Source organism: Grampus griseus (genome assembly GCF_964374135.1).
Source record: "Grampus griseus genome assembly, chromosome: 18".
In the NCBI taxonomy this organism is placed as follows: domain Eukaryota; kingdom Metazoa; phylum Chordata; class Mammalia; order Artiodactyla; family Delphinidae; genus Grampus; species Grampus griseus.
Window position 1 is genome coordinate 73,020,732 of NC_139012.1, and position 15,513 is coordinate 73,036,244.

At 38.6% G+C, this 15,513-nt stretch overlaps 1 protein-coding gene across 1 annotated transcript in view; it reads left to right on the forward strand.

Moving 5' to 3' along the window:
* The first annotated feature begins 705 nt into the window (after positions 1-705).
* Positions 706-15,513, forward strand: part of KATNAL1 (katanin catalytic subunit A1 like 1) — a 72,185-nt gene continuing 57,377 nt past the window's right edge. The window contains exons 1-3 of the mRNA XM_082675663.1: positions 706-761; positions 10,219-10,391; positions 12,204-12,364. Of these exons, the coding sequence (XP_082531789.1) occupies positions 10,230-10,391; positions 12,204-12,364 (323 nt within the window). The 5' untranslated portion in view covers positions 706-761; positions 10,219-10,229. The remainder of the gene's footprint in view (positions 762-10,218; positions 10,392-12,203; positions 12,365-15,513) is intronic.

Genomic DNA, 15,513 nt, shown 5'->3' on the forward strand with positions numbered 1-15,513 from the left:
ACGCGCTCGCCGAGAGAACGGACACGCGTCCTGCCACGGGGATTGGACGCTGCCACGCAGGGCTCATCGGCAGCACCGGAGTTCAATTCGTCACCCGTCCCCCTCAATGCCACCGTCTCCCTCCGCTCCTAGGCGCACCCTAGTGCCTCCCTGCCCCGGCACCTGGGTGGGTTCCCAGGCTCCTCCCCAGAGCTGACTTCGAGCCCCACGCCCTACAGGCCCACGGCTGCCATGGCAACCGTACGCCGCCGCCGCCGCCTCTACACGCACGTCGCGAACTAACGGACTCCGCGGCGGCGGCGGCCTATGCCCCACCCCCACCCCACCTGGACCGCAGCAAAACGGTCGGTCGACCTGCGGCACCTAGGTAATGAATCCGAAGGAGACGGGCGCCAGCTACAGAGCCGCTGGTGGGGTATCCGGTTTGACAGCCCCACCCCTGCTCCCGCCGCGGGAGAGGCGGGGGCTGTGCGCGGCGGGGGAGGCAGTGCGTGCCGTGGGAGGCAGTGCGTGCCGTGCGGGACGGGGAGAGCCGCGGGAGCGCATGGCATGATGGGGATTGTAGTTCAGCGGCTCCTTGGGCTCGCGGCCTTGGCGGGGCGGCCTGGACGGGAGAACTACAAAGCCCGGCGTCCCCGACAGCTGGGAAAGACCGATAAACTTTGAGCCGAGCGGGGAGAGACAATCTTTCTCTTTGTGTTGAGGGGGGTTCTGGGGTGGTCGCGGAATTGGGTTCTGAGCGCTGGGAAGGGGAAGTGGAGGTGAGACTCGGGCTTTCCGCCCCGCCATTTGGCCCGCCCCGGTTGCAGAACTGGCCCCACCCCGGCCCGGCCACCGCCCCGCGTAGTCTCTGGGAGGAGCGGCCGCCCAGGCTGCAGGGCCTCGGGCCTTCGGCGCCTCTCCCCCTCAGGTTGCTGCCTCTCGGTGCAGAACCGTATGTATGGCACACGTTTGATGGGAGACCCGAAAAACTATATTTTAACAGGCGTTTCTCCTTTTCCCTGATTCCCTCCTTTATTTCTAGGTATTTGATCAGATTTGTTCTGAAGTAGTTAGGAGGTGTTTGCATTAATTAAACCCATTGATTAATAATTACTCAAAGGGCATTAATGTTTAAAGGTTAAGTGTAGAAGTAGAGAAAAGATACCATGCTGTTATATGGTAGTATCTGATATTTTTACCGTTTTGCGTTTTGCATTTTATTTATTGAGGGTCAAGATCCACCCCTGCCTACTAGCCTGAACACTGCCGACACATATTTTGATTCTATTTGAAACCTCAGTTCAACTTTAAATCACTAATGTTTTTGAAATACAGACTTGTCTTTTTATTTCATTTTTTTTAGCAGTGGGTAGTAATAATTATTTTATTTTTTATAACATTTTTCAGAATTTCTCAGGACCATTTTTCAGAATGAAAAGCGCCGTGTTGTTTCTTTCTTTCTTTTTCTTAATGCTCTGGAATACACCTTAGCACCTGAAGTTTGCTCAGGCCCTGGCGGTAAGGAAGCTGACACAGATGTAGAAAACCTGCCTTGTCTACCCTTTAACATTTTTCGATAGGTAGAATACCATCCTAGAAATTTGGCATTTTACAGTGGTATGTTGGGAAATTATTGATGTATTGTGGGCTTATTTTGTGTGTGTATGTTTTAAAACAAGAAAACATCATAAGGCCACTATAAAATTCCTTTTATTTCCATTAAATGAAGTTGGCCTCTGTAAACTATACTTAAAGTAGCAGTTTCATAGGAGGAGATAAAAAGTAGGTTTAGTAAGACCACTAGAAAAAAATCAAGACCTTACGGTATACAGTATAAGGATTTGAAATACCTTATTTATTCATTCAAGATTTGTTAAGGACCTATTATGTGCCAGGCAATAGATGCCAGGTGGTGGGAATTGAGAGATGATAGAATATAGTCTGTGTCCTGCGTGGGCACACATTCGTGTCATCACAGTAGTGTGGGAGAGAGGTGAAAGTTGCTGTGAGCCTCGATACGTGGTAATATCGCAGTGACGTGTATTGAATACTTACTTTGTGGGAGGTACTCTGGCGTATTTTGCATGCAATCCCACTGCTGTTATCTAGAGATGAGGAAACAGCCTTAGAGACCTTGCCCAAAGGCATAGCTGATAAGATGTGAACCTGGGATTTCAACCCACGTGGGTCTAGCTCATCTCAGTCATGATCTCAACCACTCATGCCGTTCTCCACACCCTTTGGAAGAAAGATCCTGACTCTGTCTAGGGAGATTAGGAGAAGCCTCCAGAACGATGTGACATTTGACTTGTGTTAGGAAAGTTGCTTAAGCTTTTCCTGGAGAGAGGCTGAGGAGAGCCATTCTAGGCAAATGGCATTACAAAAGCAAAGGAAAAATTGGAGTGCTTTGTGTTTGCTAGGTCATTCTGATGACTAAATCCCAGAATACTTGCAATGTAGTGGGAGAGACCAGGTCTCGAAGTACTTGGTACCATGACAAAGCGTTTAGAATTTTTTCCTCAACATGGGCTGACTGTTGAAGAATTTCTGATGGAGTGGTGCCATTTATTGGGTTTGGATTTTAGAAAGACCTCCGGCTCCAGTGTGGAGAATGGATTCAGGAGAGAGGTGATAGGAAAACCAGTTTTAGGGGGAAAAAAAAAAAAAAGTCCAGTAAGGAAAAGAGCCTAAAGTAAGCAGTCGGAGTTATGGGAAGAGATGGATTGCAGGAGTATTTAAGAGGTAAAACTGATATGACTTGATAAGAGTTTGGATGTTGGGGGCTAGAAAGATTTGGAATCCTAAGACAAATGGTTCTTAGTTTTCTGGCTAGGATGACTGATGGGATATTGAAACCACTGATTGAGACGAGGAGGAGCAGGTTTTTATCGGGGGCAAAAGATAAAGATAAATCGGTTTACTTTTGAGTATTTGTTCAAGGTTCCTTGATATTCAGGGAAGGAGGCATTTGTATCCAGAGTTCTGGACAGAGCTCAGAGGTAGAGGTTTACGTGTAGATAAGTAGTTACAGGAGAGAATGGACCAGCTCACATAGGAGGAATGTGTAGCTATGAAAAAAGAAGAGGTTTGGATGTGGATCTCTTGAGAAACAGCAGCATTTACAAGGGGGTTGAGTTTCTGGGGAGAGGGGGGTGTGTTTGAAAGGAAGTGGGAGCCCACAGATGAGGCTGAGAGGTCAGGAGGCAGAGAGCAAGGAGAAGAACCGCAGAAAGCATCATAACAAATGATGAAGGAGAGGAAAGTAGGAAGCGGGGAGGGAGTGGTCCAGGTGCCTCGGAGAGGGTGAGTAAGGCAAAGATTGAAATGTGTCCAATGGATTTGGTGACTGCACATCATTTCTAAACTTTGCAAAAATGAAGAAGAGGAATCTGGGCATAGGCTACTTGAAAAGAGTTTCCATATTAATACATACACAAAAGAAAACAGAATAATGAGCCCCATGTAGCCATCACCTAGCTTGGAGAATGAACATATGACCAATTTTGTTTCGTCTATAATCTCTGCCCACATTTGGATAATTTTATTTATTTCTTTTTTAATTAATTTTTATTTTTGGCTGCATTGGATGTTCGTTGCTGCGCGCGGGCTTCCTCTAGTTGCAGTGAGCAGGGGCTCCTCTTCGTTGTGGTGCATAGGCTTCTCATTGCGGTGGCTTCTCTTGTTGCGGAGCACGGGCTCTAGGCGCGCGGGCTTCAGTAGTTGTGGCTCGCGGGCTTAGTTGCTCCGCGGCACGTGGGAATCTTCCTGGACCAGGGATTGAACGGTGTCCCCTGCATTGGCAGGCGGATTCTTAACCACTGCACCACCAGGGAAGTCCCATGGATTATTTTAAAGCTAGACTCAGATATCATAGCTTTTTATCTGTAATTATTTCATTATGTATCTTTGAAAGTTAAGGATTCTTTAAAAAAAAAATAGAACTGTAGTATTGCCTGCTTAAAAAATTCAACAGTACTTCCTTAACATTAAAATTTCCAGTCACACTTCTTTTTAAAGAAGCTTGACTGTGAAGAAAAAGAGTTGAGGCAAACTAAAAGAGGTTTATAGGTTTTTTTTTTTAAAGATTGATGACAAGCTATTAAGGAAAGAGCCAATAAAGAGGAAATGTGTGACAATGTAGGTGACGAAGAGCGAGGAGAGAGCTGATCGAGATCCCTGAGAAAGTAGGAAAGGATGGGACGAGCAGGGTGGAAGAATTAGGCTAGAATGAATTTGGTACGTTTCATAAGCAGCAGCTAAGTTCTAGCTGTGTTACTAGGCAGCATGCTAGTGTTGATAGGAGGGGAGATGCTCTGAAAAAGGAAGAGATGCGAATAGATACAGGTATTTATAGGTTGGGTGGTAAAAGGTGAGAGTTTAAAGCTTATGGCCCCTAAGAGGTGGATAGAAGTAAACGTCAATTGATGAGAGATGAGATTGGGGTTAGGAAAGGAGAATAGTGGAGATTTGAAATAGCCACTATGGAACCTGCGCTAGGACAAGTAAGAATTGTTTCATTGATTAGATGACAGCAAAACACCAGGCGGTGCAATTTTTTTTTTTCCTTAAAATTTGATTGGTTTACTAAGGGGAAGCTTAAAATAGTGAGGAAACCAATATCCTAATGTGTTCTGAAGAGAAGAGAATTCAGGCCAAGAACTTATGATTGGACCATTCCTCAATAACTTTAGATTTATTCATTTAAACTGATAATTGCTGTCTATTTGTATAAATATCACACTAAAACTAGAAAGGCCCTTACAGATCTTTTGGATCAATACTTTAGTTTCTCAACATATACAGTGATATTCTTTTACAGAGAACATTTCTCCAAGGATCATTTCCTGAGTGTGGTGCAGTGGGAGGGGTCAGATAGATCTGTTGTCCACTTCTGGAACTACAGCTTATTTGCCATGTGATCATGCGCATGTTTCCAGACCTGCGCCCCACTCAAAAAAGATGTTAATGCTATCTATAAGATTTTGGGAAGATTAGACAGTTTAACGGAGGTAAACCTGAAGTGCTCCGTAACCGAAGGCCTTTCTCTCCCCCTTCTCCCCCTTCCTTACCAACAACATGGCAGGATTCTCAGTTCTCTTTGACAAAAGGCCATGTTCTGTGACTTTACTTGACCACATTAAGCAGGTAGATCAGGTAGTAGTTACATTACAAAATGATAATTTGATCTTTATAAAAAGATTCATCGGGCTTCCCTGGTGGCGCAGTGGTTGAGAGTCCTCCTGCCGATGCAGGGGCCGCGGGTCCGGGAAGATCCCACATGCCACGGAGCGGTTGGGCCCGTGAGCCATGGCCGCTGAGCCTGCGCGTCCGGAGCCTGTGCTCTGCAACAGGAGAGGCCACAACAGTGAGAGGCCCGCGTACCGCAAAAAAAAAAAAAAAAAAAATTATACTGATTGGTTTTTTTAATAGAAACCACCTTGAATTTTTGGTATAAGCCCCACTTGGTCATAATGTGTTATCCTTTTTATATACTGGACTTGATTAGCTAAAATTTAAATATTTTTGTATCTGTGTTCCTGAGGGATACTGGTAGGTAAATTTCTTTTCTTATAATGTCTGGTTTTGGTATCAGGGTAAAGCTGGCCTTAAAGTATGAGTTGGCGGTTTTTCCACCTCTTCCTTTTTCTGAGAGAGTTTGTTTGGAATTGGTTTATTTTTTCCCTGAGTACTTGAGAGGATTCACTTGTGAAACCTTTTGGATTTGGAGTGTTTTGGGAATTTTTTTTTGTTTGTTTATTTTGGGTTTTTTTTGGTGGAAAGAGTTTAAATTAGAAATTGAATTTCATTGATTGACAGAGGACTATTCAGATTAATTACTCTGTTTCTTCTTGAGAAATAGCTTTGGTATGTTGTGACTTTCATAGAACTTGTCCATTTCATTAAGCCCTCTTTTGCCTTTTAATAGCTCTAAAGTTTGTAGTGATAACCCCTCCATCATTTCTGATTTTGGTAATTTGTGTTTTCTCTCTCCCTTTCTTGGTCAGTAATACTAGAGGTTTAATCATTTTTAATGATCTTTCCAAAGAACCAGCTTTTGGCTATATAGAAATTTCTTTTTTTTTTTTTCTGTTCTATTTTATTGATTTTTTGCTCTTAACCTTATTATGTTCTTCCTTCTACTTCTTTTGGGTTAATATGTGTTTATTTTCCTAGAGTCTTAAGACAAGCTGAAAGCAGGAGTTGGCAAACTATAGTCTGCTCCTTATTTTTGTATGGCCCATGAACTAAGAATGTTATTTTCCTTTTTTTTAATGGTTAAAGAAGTCAAAAGAAGAATAGTGTTCTGTGACGTGAAAATAAATGAAATTCAGATATCAGTGTCTATAAATAAAGTTTTATTGGAACACAACCACACTCATTTGTTTACATATTGTTTATGGCTACTTTTGTGCAGAGTTCAGTAGTTGGAGTAGAGACTTTGTGATGTTCTCGTTGCTTTGCACTGCTGCTTGGTGTGCACTATAATCACAGTGTTTCACGTGCCCTGCATATCACTGTACTGTGACATTTTTTTCATTTATTGTCAGCGGATTCCCATCATGTCAAAACAAGAAAAGATGAGAAAAATGGACTTGACATATTTATACTTTTAAAGCACAGTGGAGTGTAGAATATCGAACTAAATGACAAAGCATTTTGATTATTATGCAATGACACTATAGCTGTGCTAAAGACATACAATTTACACTGACATTACCAGAGTAATCACTCGTCATGGTATTCCCAATTCATAGGAAAGCAGTGGTTAGAAAACTTAAAAAGGAATATCTTTTTAAGCAGAATTTCTTCACAAAATTAAAAAACGAAAATCAGGCTGCACCCAGAGTAAGTTTCTGAGTGTCTCATTTGTTGGCCAAACAAGGAAGTCATTTACCAATGGTAATTTAAGTAAATCTTGTTTGATTGTAGCAGCCAAAGAAATGTGTCTGGAGAAAATAAACTTGCTTGTGACTATTAGCCTTCTGGTGAGAACAGTTGCTATTGAGGACATCAATAATCAATTAAATAAAACAAGGCAAATGATTTTGATTGGTTTTCCTTGGCTCTTGATGAATTGACAGATGTTACCAAAACAACTTAAGTGTTTATTTGAGAAGTCAATGCTGAGTTTGAAGTTACTGAAAAATTACATTTAATGAATAGTATTTGTGGAATAGCTACAGACAGGAATACTTATAAAAAGTTGAGAAAACACGAATTCTGTACAACCTGAAGTGGAATCTGTTAAGATGTGTTGAAACTCGGGGTGGCAAAAAATATGTGTAGAACAGAAAAAGGCTTAGGTGAACAAATTTACAAAGCTGTGAAAATGTAGCGTGGTTAAAGTTGTTGGCTCTTCACTGTTTTTTAAAATTTTATTTATTTTTTATTTTATTTATTTTTGGCTGTGTTGGGTCTTCGTTGCTGCACACGGGCTTTCTCTAGTTGCTGTGAGCAGGGGCTCCTCTTCATTGCAGCGCATGGGCTTCTCATTGCGGTGGCTTCTTTTGTTGCAGAGCAGGGGCTGTAGGTGCATAGGCTTCAGTAGTTGCAGCATGCTGGCTCAGTAGTTGTGGCTCGTGGGGCCTAGTGCACAGGCTCAGTAGTTGTGGTGCACAGGCTTAGTTGCTCTGTGCCATGTGGGATCTTCCCGGACCAGGGCTCGAACCCATGTCCCCTGCATTGGCAGGCGGATTCTTAACCACTGTGCCACCAGGGAAGCCCTTCACTGTTTTTTTTTATCAGCAGGCGTTTTGCAGAGAATATTTGAATCTATCATGTAGTAAGGAAGCATTAGTGTCTTAAGACTCGAGTGTTGCTCTTGAGGACTTAGCCATTGTCAGTTCCATGAATCTTTGTCAGAAATAGACTTGCCCCTGCCACACAGCAGTTTGGTGGCTTGTAGTGGTAAAGTTCTATTGTAATCGCTTGAGCTAAGGGCTGATTTGAAATTTTTCTGAATGAGAGGAACTGCTCTCACCCACTATTACTGAACACTGAATGGCTTTGGAAATCAGTTTGGCTGCAGACTTAATAATGTTTCTTTATGAATCAACTGAAAATTACAGGACCAAACAGTGCTTATATGCAAAACTAAAAGTTATTTCAATGCCAGCTAATGTTTGAATCACAAGTAATACCAAGCTATTTTATATAGCTTTCCTTGCTGTCAAAAGTTAAAGCAAAGAAGTGAGATCTCCATTCCCACCCAGATTTTCAGTATATTTTTTTGAGCTCAAACTACTTTGATGCAAGTGCAAAGGAAATTTCCATATTATGAAATCCATTTAACTGTGTAATTGAGATACTTCCACTTACCCTTCAATTGGAAGTGATTAACATGCAATGTAATGACATGCTAAAAGACATTATCAAGAGAAGAATAAAATCTTTAAATGCTTTCCAAACAGTGAATATGCTGGATGAAATCATATGCTTGTGATTTGATATCATTATGTGACAGTACCTATCTGGGTAAAAAGACACTTTTAAACATGAAATGCATAAGTATTATTAAAGAGCAGCATTAACATACGAACATTTGCAATTGCTTTTGATGATAGGGAACAGTAACTTTGAATCTGAACTACATGAACTATCCCCCCACAAAAGAGTTCCATTCTTATTAGTAGACCTGTTTTGCAAAAAGTGGTACTCAACTATTACTACTATAATATTTTGAATTTTGTCGATAAAAATTGTGGACATTTTTGTCTCATTATATAGGTACTTACATAATATCCTCGATTTTGCCCATTGCCCCTCAAAGCTAAAAATATTTACTCTCTGGCCCTTTACAGAAAAAGTTTGCTGACCCCTGCTTTCCATCGAGATATTTTCAGTCTGCATATTTGTGTACCTGTACATATTAGCAGAATTAATGCTTTTGTCTCACAGTGAGTAATTTGAAGAATTGTTCTAATTTGAAGAGGAGGCTTTCCGTGGTTGTCCTATTTTCTGTGGGTAGATCTACTGAATGTTGACATTTCTTACTGTGTAACAGTAGTGTACTATTTGCTGCAGTGTGATTCTCAAGTAACATAGATGCTGCCTTCAAGGAACCTATGCCTGGAGAAGGGGCAAATAATATGCCAAAACACATAAAGGAAACAATTTTATTCTCAGAAATGTACTGGAGTCAGCTGAAATGACTAGAACTAGAGACAGTTAATTTTGAGGAAGAGTTTTTGAGCCCCTTAAGAATAGATAAGAAGTAGAGAGGAAGGGCCAAGCTACCCACATCAAAATTTAATTCCCTCAGGAAGGCATGGAGAAATATTTTGATTTTTCTCTACCAAGTGTATTCATTGGTTTATTGTTCCAGGAAATAAGAGTAGGTCAATTTGGACTCATTCCCAAGATGTCATTCTCCTGTATCTCTGGACTTCCTACTCTTTGTAGTTTTCGGTGGAAAGCAGCTTTGCTTAGAAGCCTTGGATGATCTTGGGAGACTTTAGAGAAGCCTGGAAGAAAAGCCAGAATTACTGGGCTGGAGGGCTTTGGTGGAAACCAGAGGTTCAGATGATATTTTTTCCTAGCATCTTATAGAAGGGGAAAGATTAATGATAGTTATTTGCACAGACAAAAAGCTACAAATGACAGGGTCATAGAAGATTACAACATGAGGAGCAAAAAGAGCTCAGGTAGTTTAATTCACAGGTTTTTGCTTAGATTTAAATTGTATGGAACAATTAAATGTATACAAACGATGCATGGACAACTATAGGCTGTTCTTTTAAAATGTGTTCCTTAAGTCAAAAAGTTCCTTAACTTTTTGTTCTTGGGGCCAAATAGTTTTAGTGAGAAATAGTTTCTGCAGTTTTAATTGTTGGTGTCATTGGAAAATGTGAGATATTCATATATTTATTTTTACATTGTCAAGAATAGGTGGACTAAAATAAAGCAAGTTCATCTTTACTATTATTGCAGCGTGTAGTAATTATAAATGAGCAAGGAGAACTAGTGTCTAATTTATTTACCTGTAACATAAATCGATAGTTCAGAGCTGTGTAATTTGTCTCCTTATTATCTCTTTGTGTGTTCTTTTGTGATCTCCTTTGTATTTCCAAAATTGGGAATTTTGTTCAGTATTATAAGATGCATTCAGATAACCTCAAAGAGTGAGAGAACCATTTTGACTTTCAAAGTAGTTTTAAGCAGATCTTTTAAATCATAATAAGAAATACTTTAAAGTCAGTACTGAAAACTTAATAAAAAGTCATATTTTATGTTTAGGTCTCTGAAAGATGAATTTGGCTGAGATTTGTGACAATGCAAAGAAAGGAAGAGAATATGCACTTCTTGGAAATTATGACTCATCAATGGTGTATTACCAGGGGGTGATACAGCAGATTCAGAGACATTGCCAGTCAGTCAGAGACCCAGCTGTCAAAGGCAAATGGCAGCAGGTAAGGTCACGTTCAAGTGTTCAGTGAATGAGGGCAGCGGTCTGTTATACTTGAAAGATAAGAGTTAGAAAATTAGTTTTAGATTTTTGTAAATAGCTCTTATTTGTCTGAATACTGAAATATATTTAAAATGTACTCTGAATAGTTTTCTGTCTTTCCCAGTTAATATTTTATATACTTTTGATAATATATTTTATGAGACATATTTTGAAGATATTTAATTCAAATTGAATCTACTTTTAATTCTTTTCCCTGATCAGTTGACTAATTGTGTGTGATTACAAATTTTTGAAATAAGGTATTTCTACTTGCCCTTTCCCCTTTCATTTTACATGTAATTTTGACTCATTTCATAAAACTTTTCCTTTAAGAAGATTTCCTCTTCTTTTGAAAGACTGCTTATAAATACAAAGGAGTCAGTAATCTAATAAAAAACACTAATATATTTGCTGTGTCTCTTGACTATACAACTTGGTTATATAATATTACAGTTAATAAAAACTTGAATTAGAATTTCCCCACTTACTCTTAAAACTTAAAATCCTTTTAAAATTAAAAGTACAAAGTCAGGCATTTCTTTGAAGTTTCATTTATGTGCTAATGCCTTTCAAGTGTTTCTTTTAAGTTTTCCACTGGTCAGAAATTGATGGTTTACTAAGTTTTCAGGGTAAATTTGGCTTATTTTCCAACTTAAGTGTTAACCAAATTATGTTGAGTGAGAACAATACACTCGCTTTAACTCAAGTTGAAATTTTTAGTTGTGTTCTATCCTGCATCCTAGCCCCAGGCAGGAGTTGTTTATTAATCTAGCATGGAAATATTTTTGACCTGTTCTTAATTGTGTTAAATAGTGACCATTTTTGTTCTGGTACTTCTACTATGTTTCTTTCTGTTAGGTTCTGAAATTTCATTTCTCTAAGTGTAGCCTATAATTGCATATATTAGTTGAATTTAGATTTTTCTTTGGTTCTGTGACTCCCTTATATGTTCCTTTCTATATATTATTTGAGATAAAGTTAAGGGAAAGTTTCTTATGCTCTGCTTTATAGGGAAGTGTGCTTTCTGGTTAAGAAAATTAAAATTGTTAAAATTAATTTATAAATGTAATTTTCAATCTATTACCTGCTTGTCTTTGAAAATTAGTTTGGGCTCAAAGTTCGAAAACATGAGAATTTCCACATAGTTGGTGCTCAGTGAAGGTTTTTAAATATGGGAAAAATCTTGCCTTTGAGCTCAAAATAAACTTTAGCCAGGACTTGAAAGATTTTAAACAAGGTGAAGAGGATTCAGACCTTGGTGAGGCAGAATTTAAATTGGAAATGGGTAATTCTTAGTATCAATATTACACCACTTCAGGCTTTCAGATGCTCACGACAGTCATTTCGTATTTTGTGATATTGGGGATAGGAAATGCTGATTTCCTATCAGCATTTTGGCTGACAATTTTTGAGGAAGCTTACAAATATATTAAAAGTATTTAGCATAACATTATAGATTTCTGGGAATGGTTAACTTCTTACTAACTTAGTTGCTTGTTTTAAATTGTCTTAATGGTCATCACATTCTTTGGTAGAAAGAATTTCTTCATGAAAGATATATAACGACTTGCACTAAGAAAAGATATATATTACACTTATGTCTTCAAACCAATTCTTGGCCTCCTATGTAACTTTAAATAGTTGTTTTTTTAAACTATGTTTTAATTACCCATTTTGCATACTTTGAACAACATTAAGAAAACTAGAATTCTATAGCAATTTGTTATTTGCAATTTATATAAATATTTTGTAGCATAAAGACTATTTTTTTAAGGTTCGGCAGGAATTATTGGAAGAATATGAACAAGTTAAAAGTATTGTCAGCACTTTGGAAAGTTTTAAAATCGACAAGCCCCCAGATTTCCCTGTGTCCTGTCAAGATGAACCATTTAGAGATCCTGCTGTTTGGCCGCCCCCTGTGCCTGCAGAACACAGGTAACTGGGACCTTACATTCTCTTTAGGTACTTCTATAGTTAATTGATATTCAAAGTGAAGAGAGTAAAGCTTTATTTGAACAAAGTGTGAAAAACTGTTTTGGGGGGCATGTAAATTTAATACCTATTTATAATTTTCACACGTGTGTTTACAGGGTTTGTATTTGATAAAGAACAGAAGTATATCATTTGTCATCTGTCTTGCTTTTGGAATGTTTTACTACTGTAATCAAAACAATAGCAATCTACTGCTAGTCCTAAATTTTAGTTTAACTGATAAATTTATCAGTTAAGCAGGTTCTTTTAGATTTCATAATGTCAGCATCAGAGCTTTTTTGCTTTAAAAGACTAACAACTTTAGATGAAATGGTGGACAAATTGGGTTCATCTCGTTGGGCATACAGCCAGTTTCCTGAATCTTAGTGTTGAAGGAACCTAACCTTTCCCTAAAGGTTCCCTAACCTTTCCCTAAATTTGCCCTAAAGGGCAAATTCCCTAGTGTGTCAATAAGGCTTGAAGTTTATCTTCTTGATGCTCTGTGCATCATCTGCATTAAAAGTCTCTCTTCTTCTTTGCTGCCTTCCTGTCTTTGCATAGTCTGTTCTTCCTCAAGGAATAACCACAGTCCCCATCTAAGCAACTCATATTCATTCTTCGAGTCTCAGCTAAACTGCTTGTCTTCTCTGCAGCCTTTTCTGGTTTCCCTCGCATAACAGTGTTCATCCTAGTTATGTTGTGTTTCTTTGTCTCTTGACAAGATTAGGAGTTTTGCAAGGGCAAGGACCATGGTTTTATTTACTCAAAACAAATAACAAATAGCAAACTTCCACTGCTCACACAGTGTTTGGCACATAGTAGGCATTCAGCCAACATTGAATGAGTAACTTCATTAATTCCACAGGTAAAGAAACTGAGGTTTGGGAGACCTTGACCTGTAAGTTAGGCTAGACCAGGAGCTGAGCTTAGGTCTTTCTGGCTTTCAGTCCCCTTTTTTGTGAAGTTGTATATTGTGGCCAGAGTGTTGCATCATAGAAAATAAATATCCCTTTGGTTAGTAGCTGTGATCATGTATTTAGCTTGTTGATCTCTTAAAATTTCCTAAAAGCATTTAAAGAACTGTGAAATGTAGTTAATTTATTCCTTCAGGATTTTTTTCCACTGAGTTAGAGATAATTTTATGATTCCCATTATAAAAACACTAGATGATGATTCTTTTCTAAGGTCTACAGTAATATAGTGCTTTCCTCAGATGTAGCCACCCTCAGGTGTTTTGGATTAAGGTGACTGTTACCCCCTCAAAAAGCACTGTTTCAAGAGTCATAGGAAGTTCCAAAGTAAATATAATGGCATTTTGATGGATCAGACTTGAAAATTTTATGTATGTATAATAAATACCTTGTTTTTTCCTGAAAGTCATTAATTTAGAAATACATTTCTTGTTTAAAGCTAAAAGCTGACACTATTTTTATTTAGATATAATTGACACAGCATTGTGTAAGTTTAAGGTGTACAGTCTGTTGATTTGATATATTTCTATATTGTGATAGGATTATCACAGTAGCCTTAGCTAACACCTCTGTCACGTTACATAGTTATCATTTCTTTTTCTGGTGGGAATTAAGATACAGTGTCTTAGCAACTCTGAAGTATGTGATGCAGTATTGTAGTGTTTAATCGCTGTGCTGTGCATTAGATTTCTAGGACTTATTTAACTACTGGTTGCAAGTTTGTGCCGTTAAACACCATCTTCCCAACTCCCTGCCCCCACCCCCATCTCCCAGCCCCTGGTAACTACCCTTCAACTCGCTGTTTTTACAAGTTTGGCTTTTTCAGATTCCACATATAAGTAACATGCATTAGTCCTTCTTTGTATGACTTAACTCACTTAGCATAATGCCTTCAGGGTTTATCCATGTTGTTGCAAATGGCAGGGTTTCCTTCTTTGTCATGGCTGAATAATATTCCATTGTAGTATATGTGTACCACATCATCTTTATCCATTCATCTGTTAGTGGTCACTTACATTGTTTTCATATCTTGGTTATTGTAAATAAAGCTGCAGTCAGTGTGGGAATGCATATATCTCTTCAGTATCCTGTTTTTATTTCTTTCAGTTATATACCCGGGAGTGGAATTGTTGGGTCGTCTGGTAGTTCTATTTTTAATTTTTTGAGGAACCTTAATACTCTTTTCCGTAGTGGCTGAACCAATTTTCATTCCCACCAACAGTGCACAAGGATTCCCTTCTTTCCACATCCTTGCCAACCCTTATCCCTTGTCTTCTTGATAATAGTCATTCCAACAGATGCGAGGTAATGTCTCATTGTTGTTTTGATTTGCCTGATGTTTTGATTTGTTTCCCTGATGATTAATAATGTTTAGCATAGTTTCATGTACATGTTGGTCATTTGGATGTCTTCTCTGGAAAACTGTTTAATTCCTCTCCCCATTTTCTAATTGGGTTGTTGTTGTTGTTATTGACTTGTATGAGTTCTTTATATATATTTACTTAACATTTTGGATATTAACCCCGTATCTGATTTATGGTTTGCAAATATTTTCTCCCATTTGGTAGGTTGCCTTTTTATTTATTTATTTTTATTGCTTCTTTTGCATACAGGAGCTTTTTAGTTTGATGTAGTCCCATTTGTTGATTTTTGCTTTTGTTGCTTGTGCTTTTGGTGTCATCTAAAAAGATCATTACCAAGACCAATATCAAGGAGCTTCCTTCCTGTGTTTTCTTCTAGGGTTTTGCAGTATTGGGCCTTATGTTTTAAGTCTTTTAAATCCATTTCGAGTTCATTTTTGTGAGTGGTGTAAGATAAGGGTTCAAGTTCATTTTTTCTGCTGTGGTTATCCAGTTTTCTCAACAGGATTTGTTGAAGAGATTATCCTCTCCCCCATTGAGTGTTCTTGGCTCCCTTGTCACTATTATGTGACAGGGGTTTATTTCTGAGCTCTCTATTCTGTTCCACTGGTCTGTGTGTCTGTTTTTATACTGTTTTAATTACTGTAGTTTTGTATCAATAGTATAGTTTGAAATCAGGAAGTGTGATGCCTCTGGCTTTGTTCTTCTTTCTCATGATTGCTTTGGCTATTTTTGGTCTTTTGTGTCTCCATACAAATTTTAGGATTCTTCTTTCTAGTGC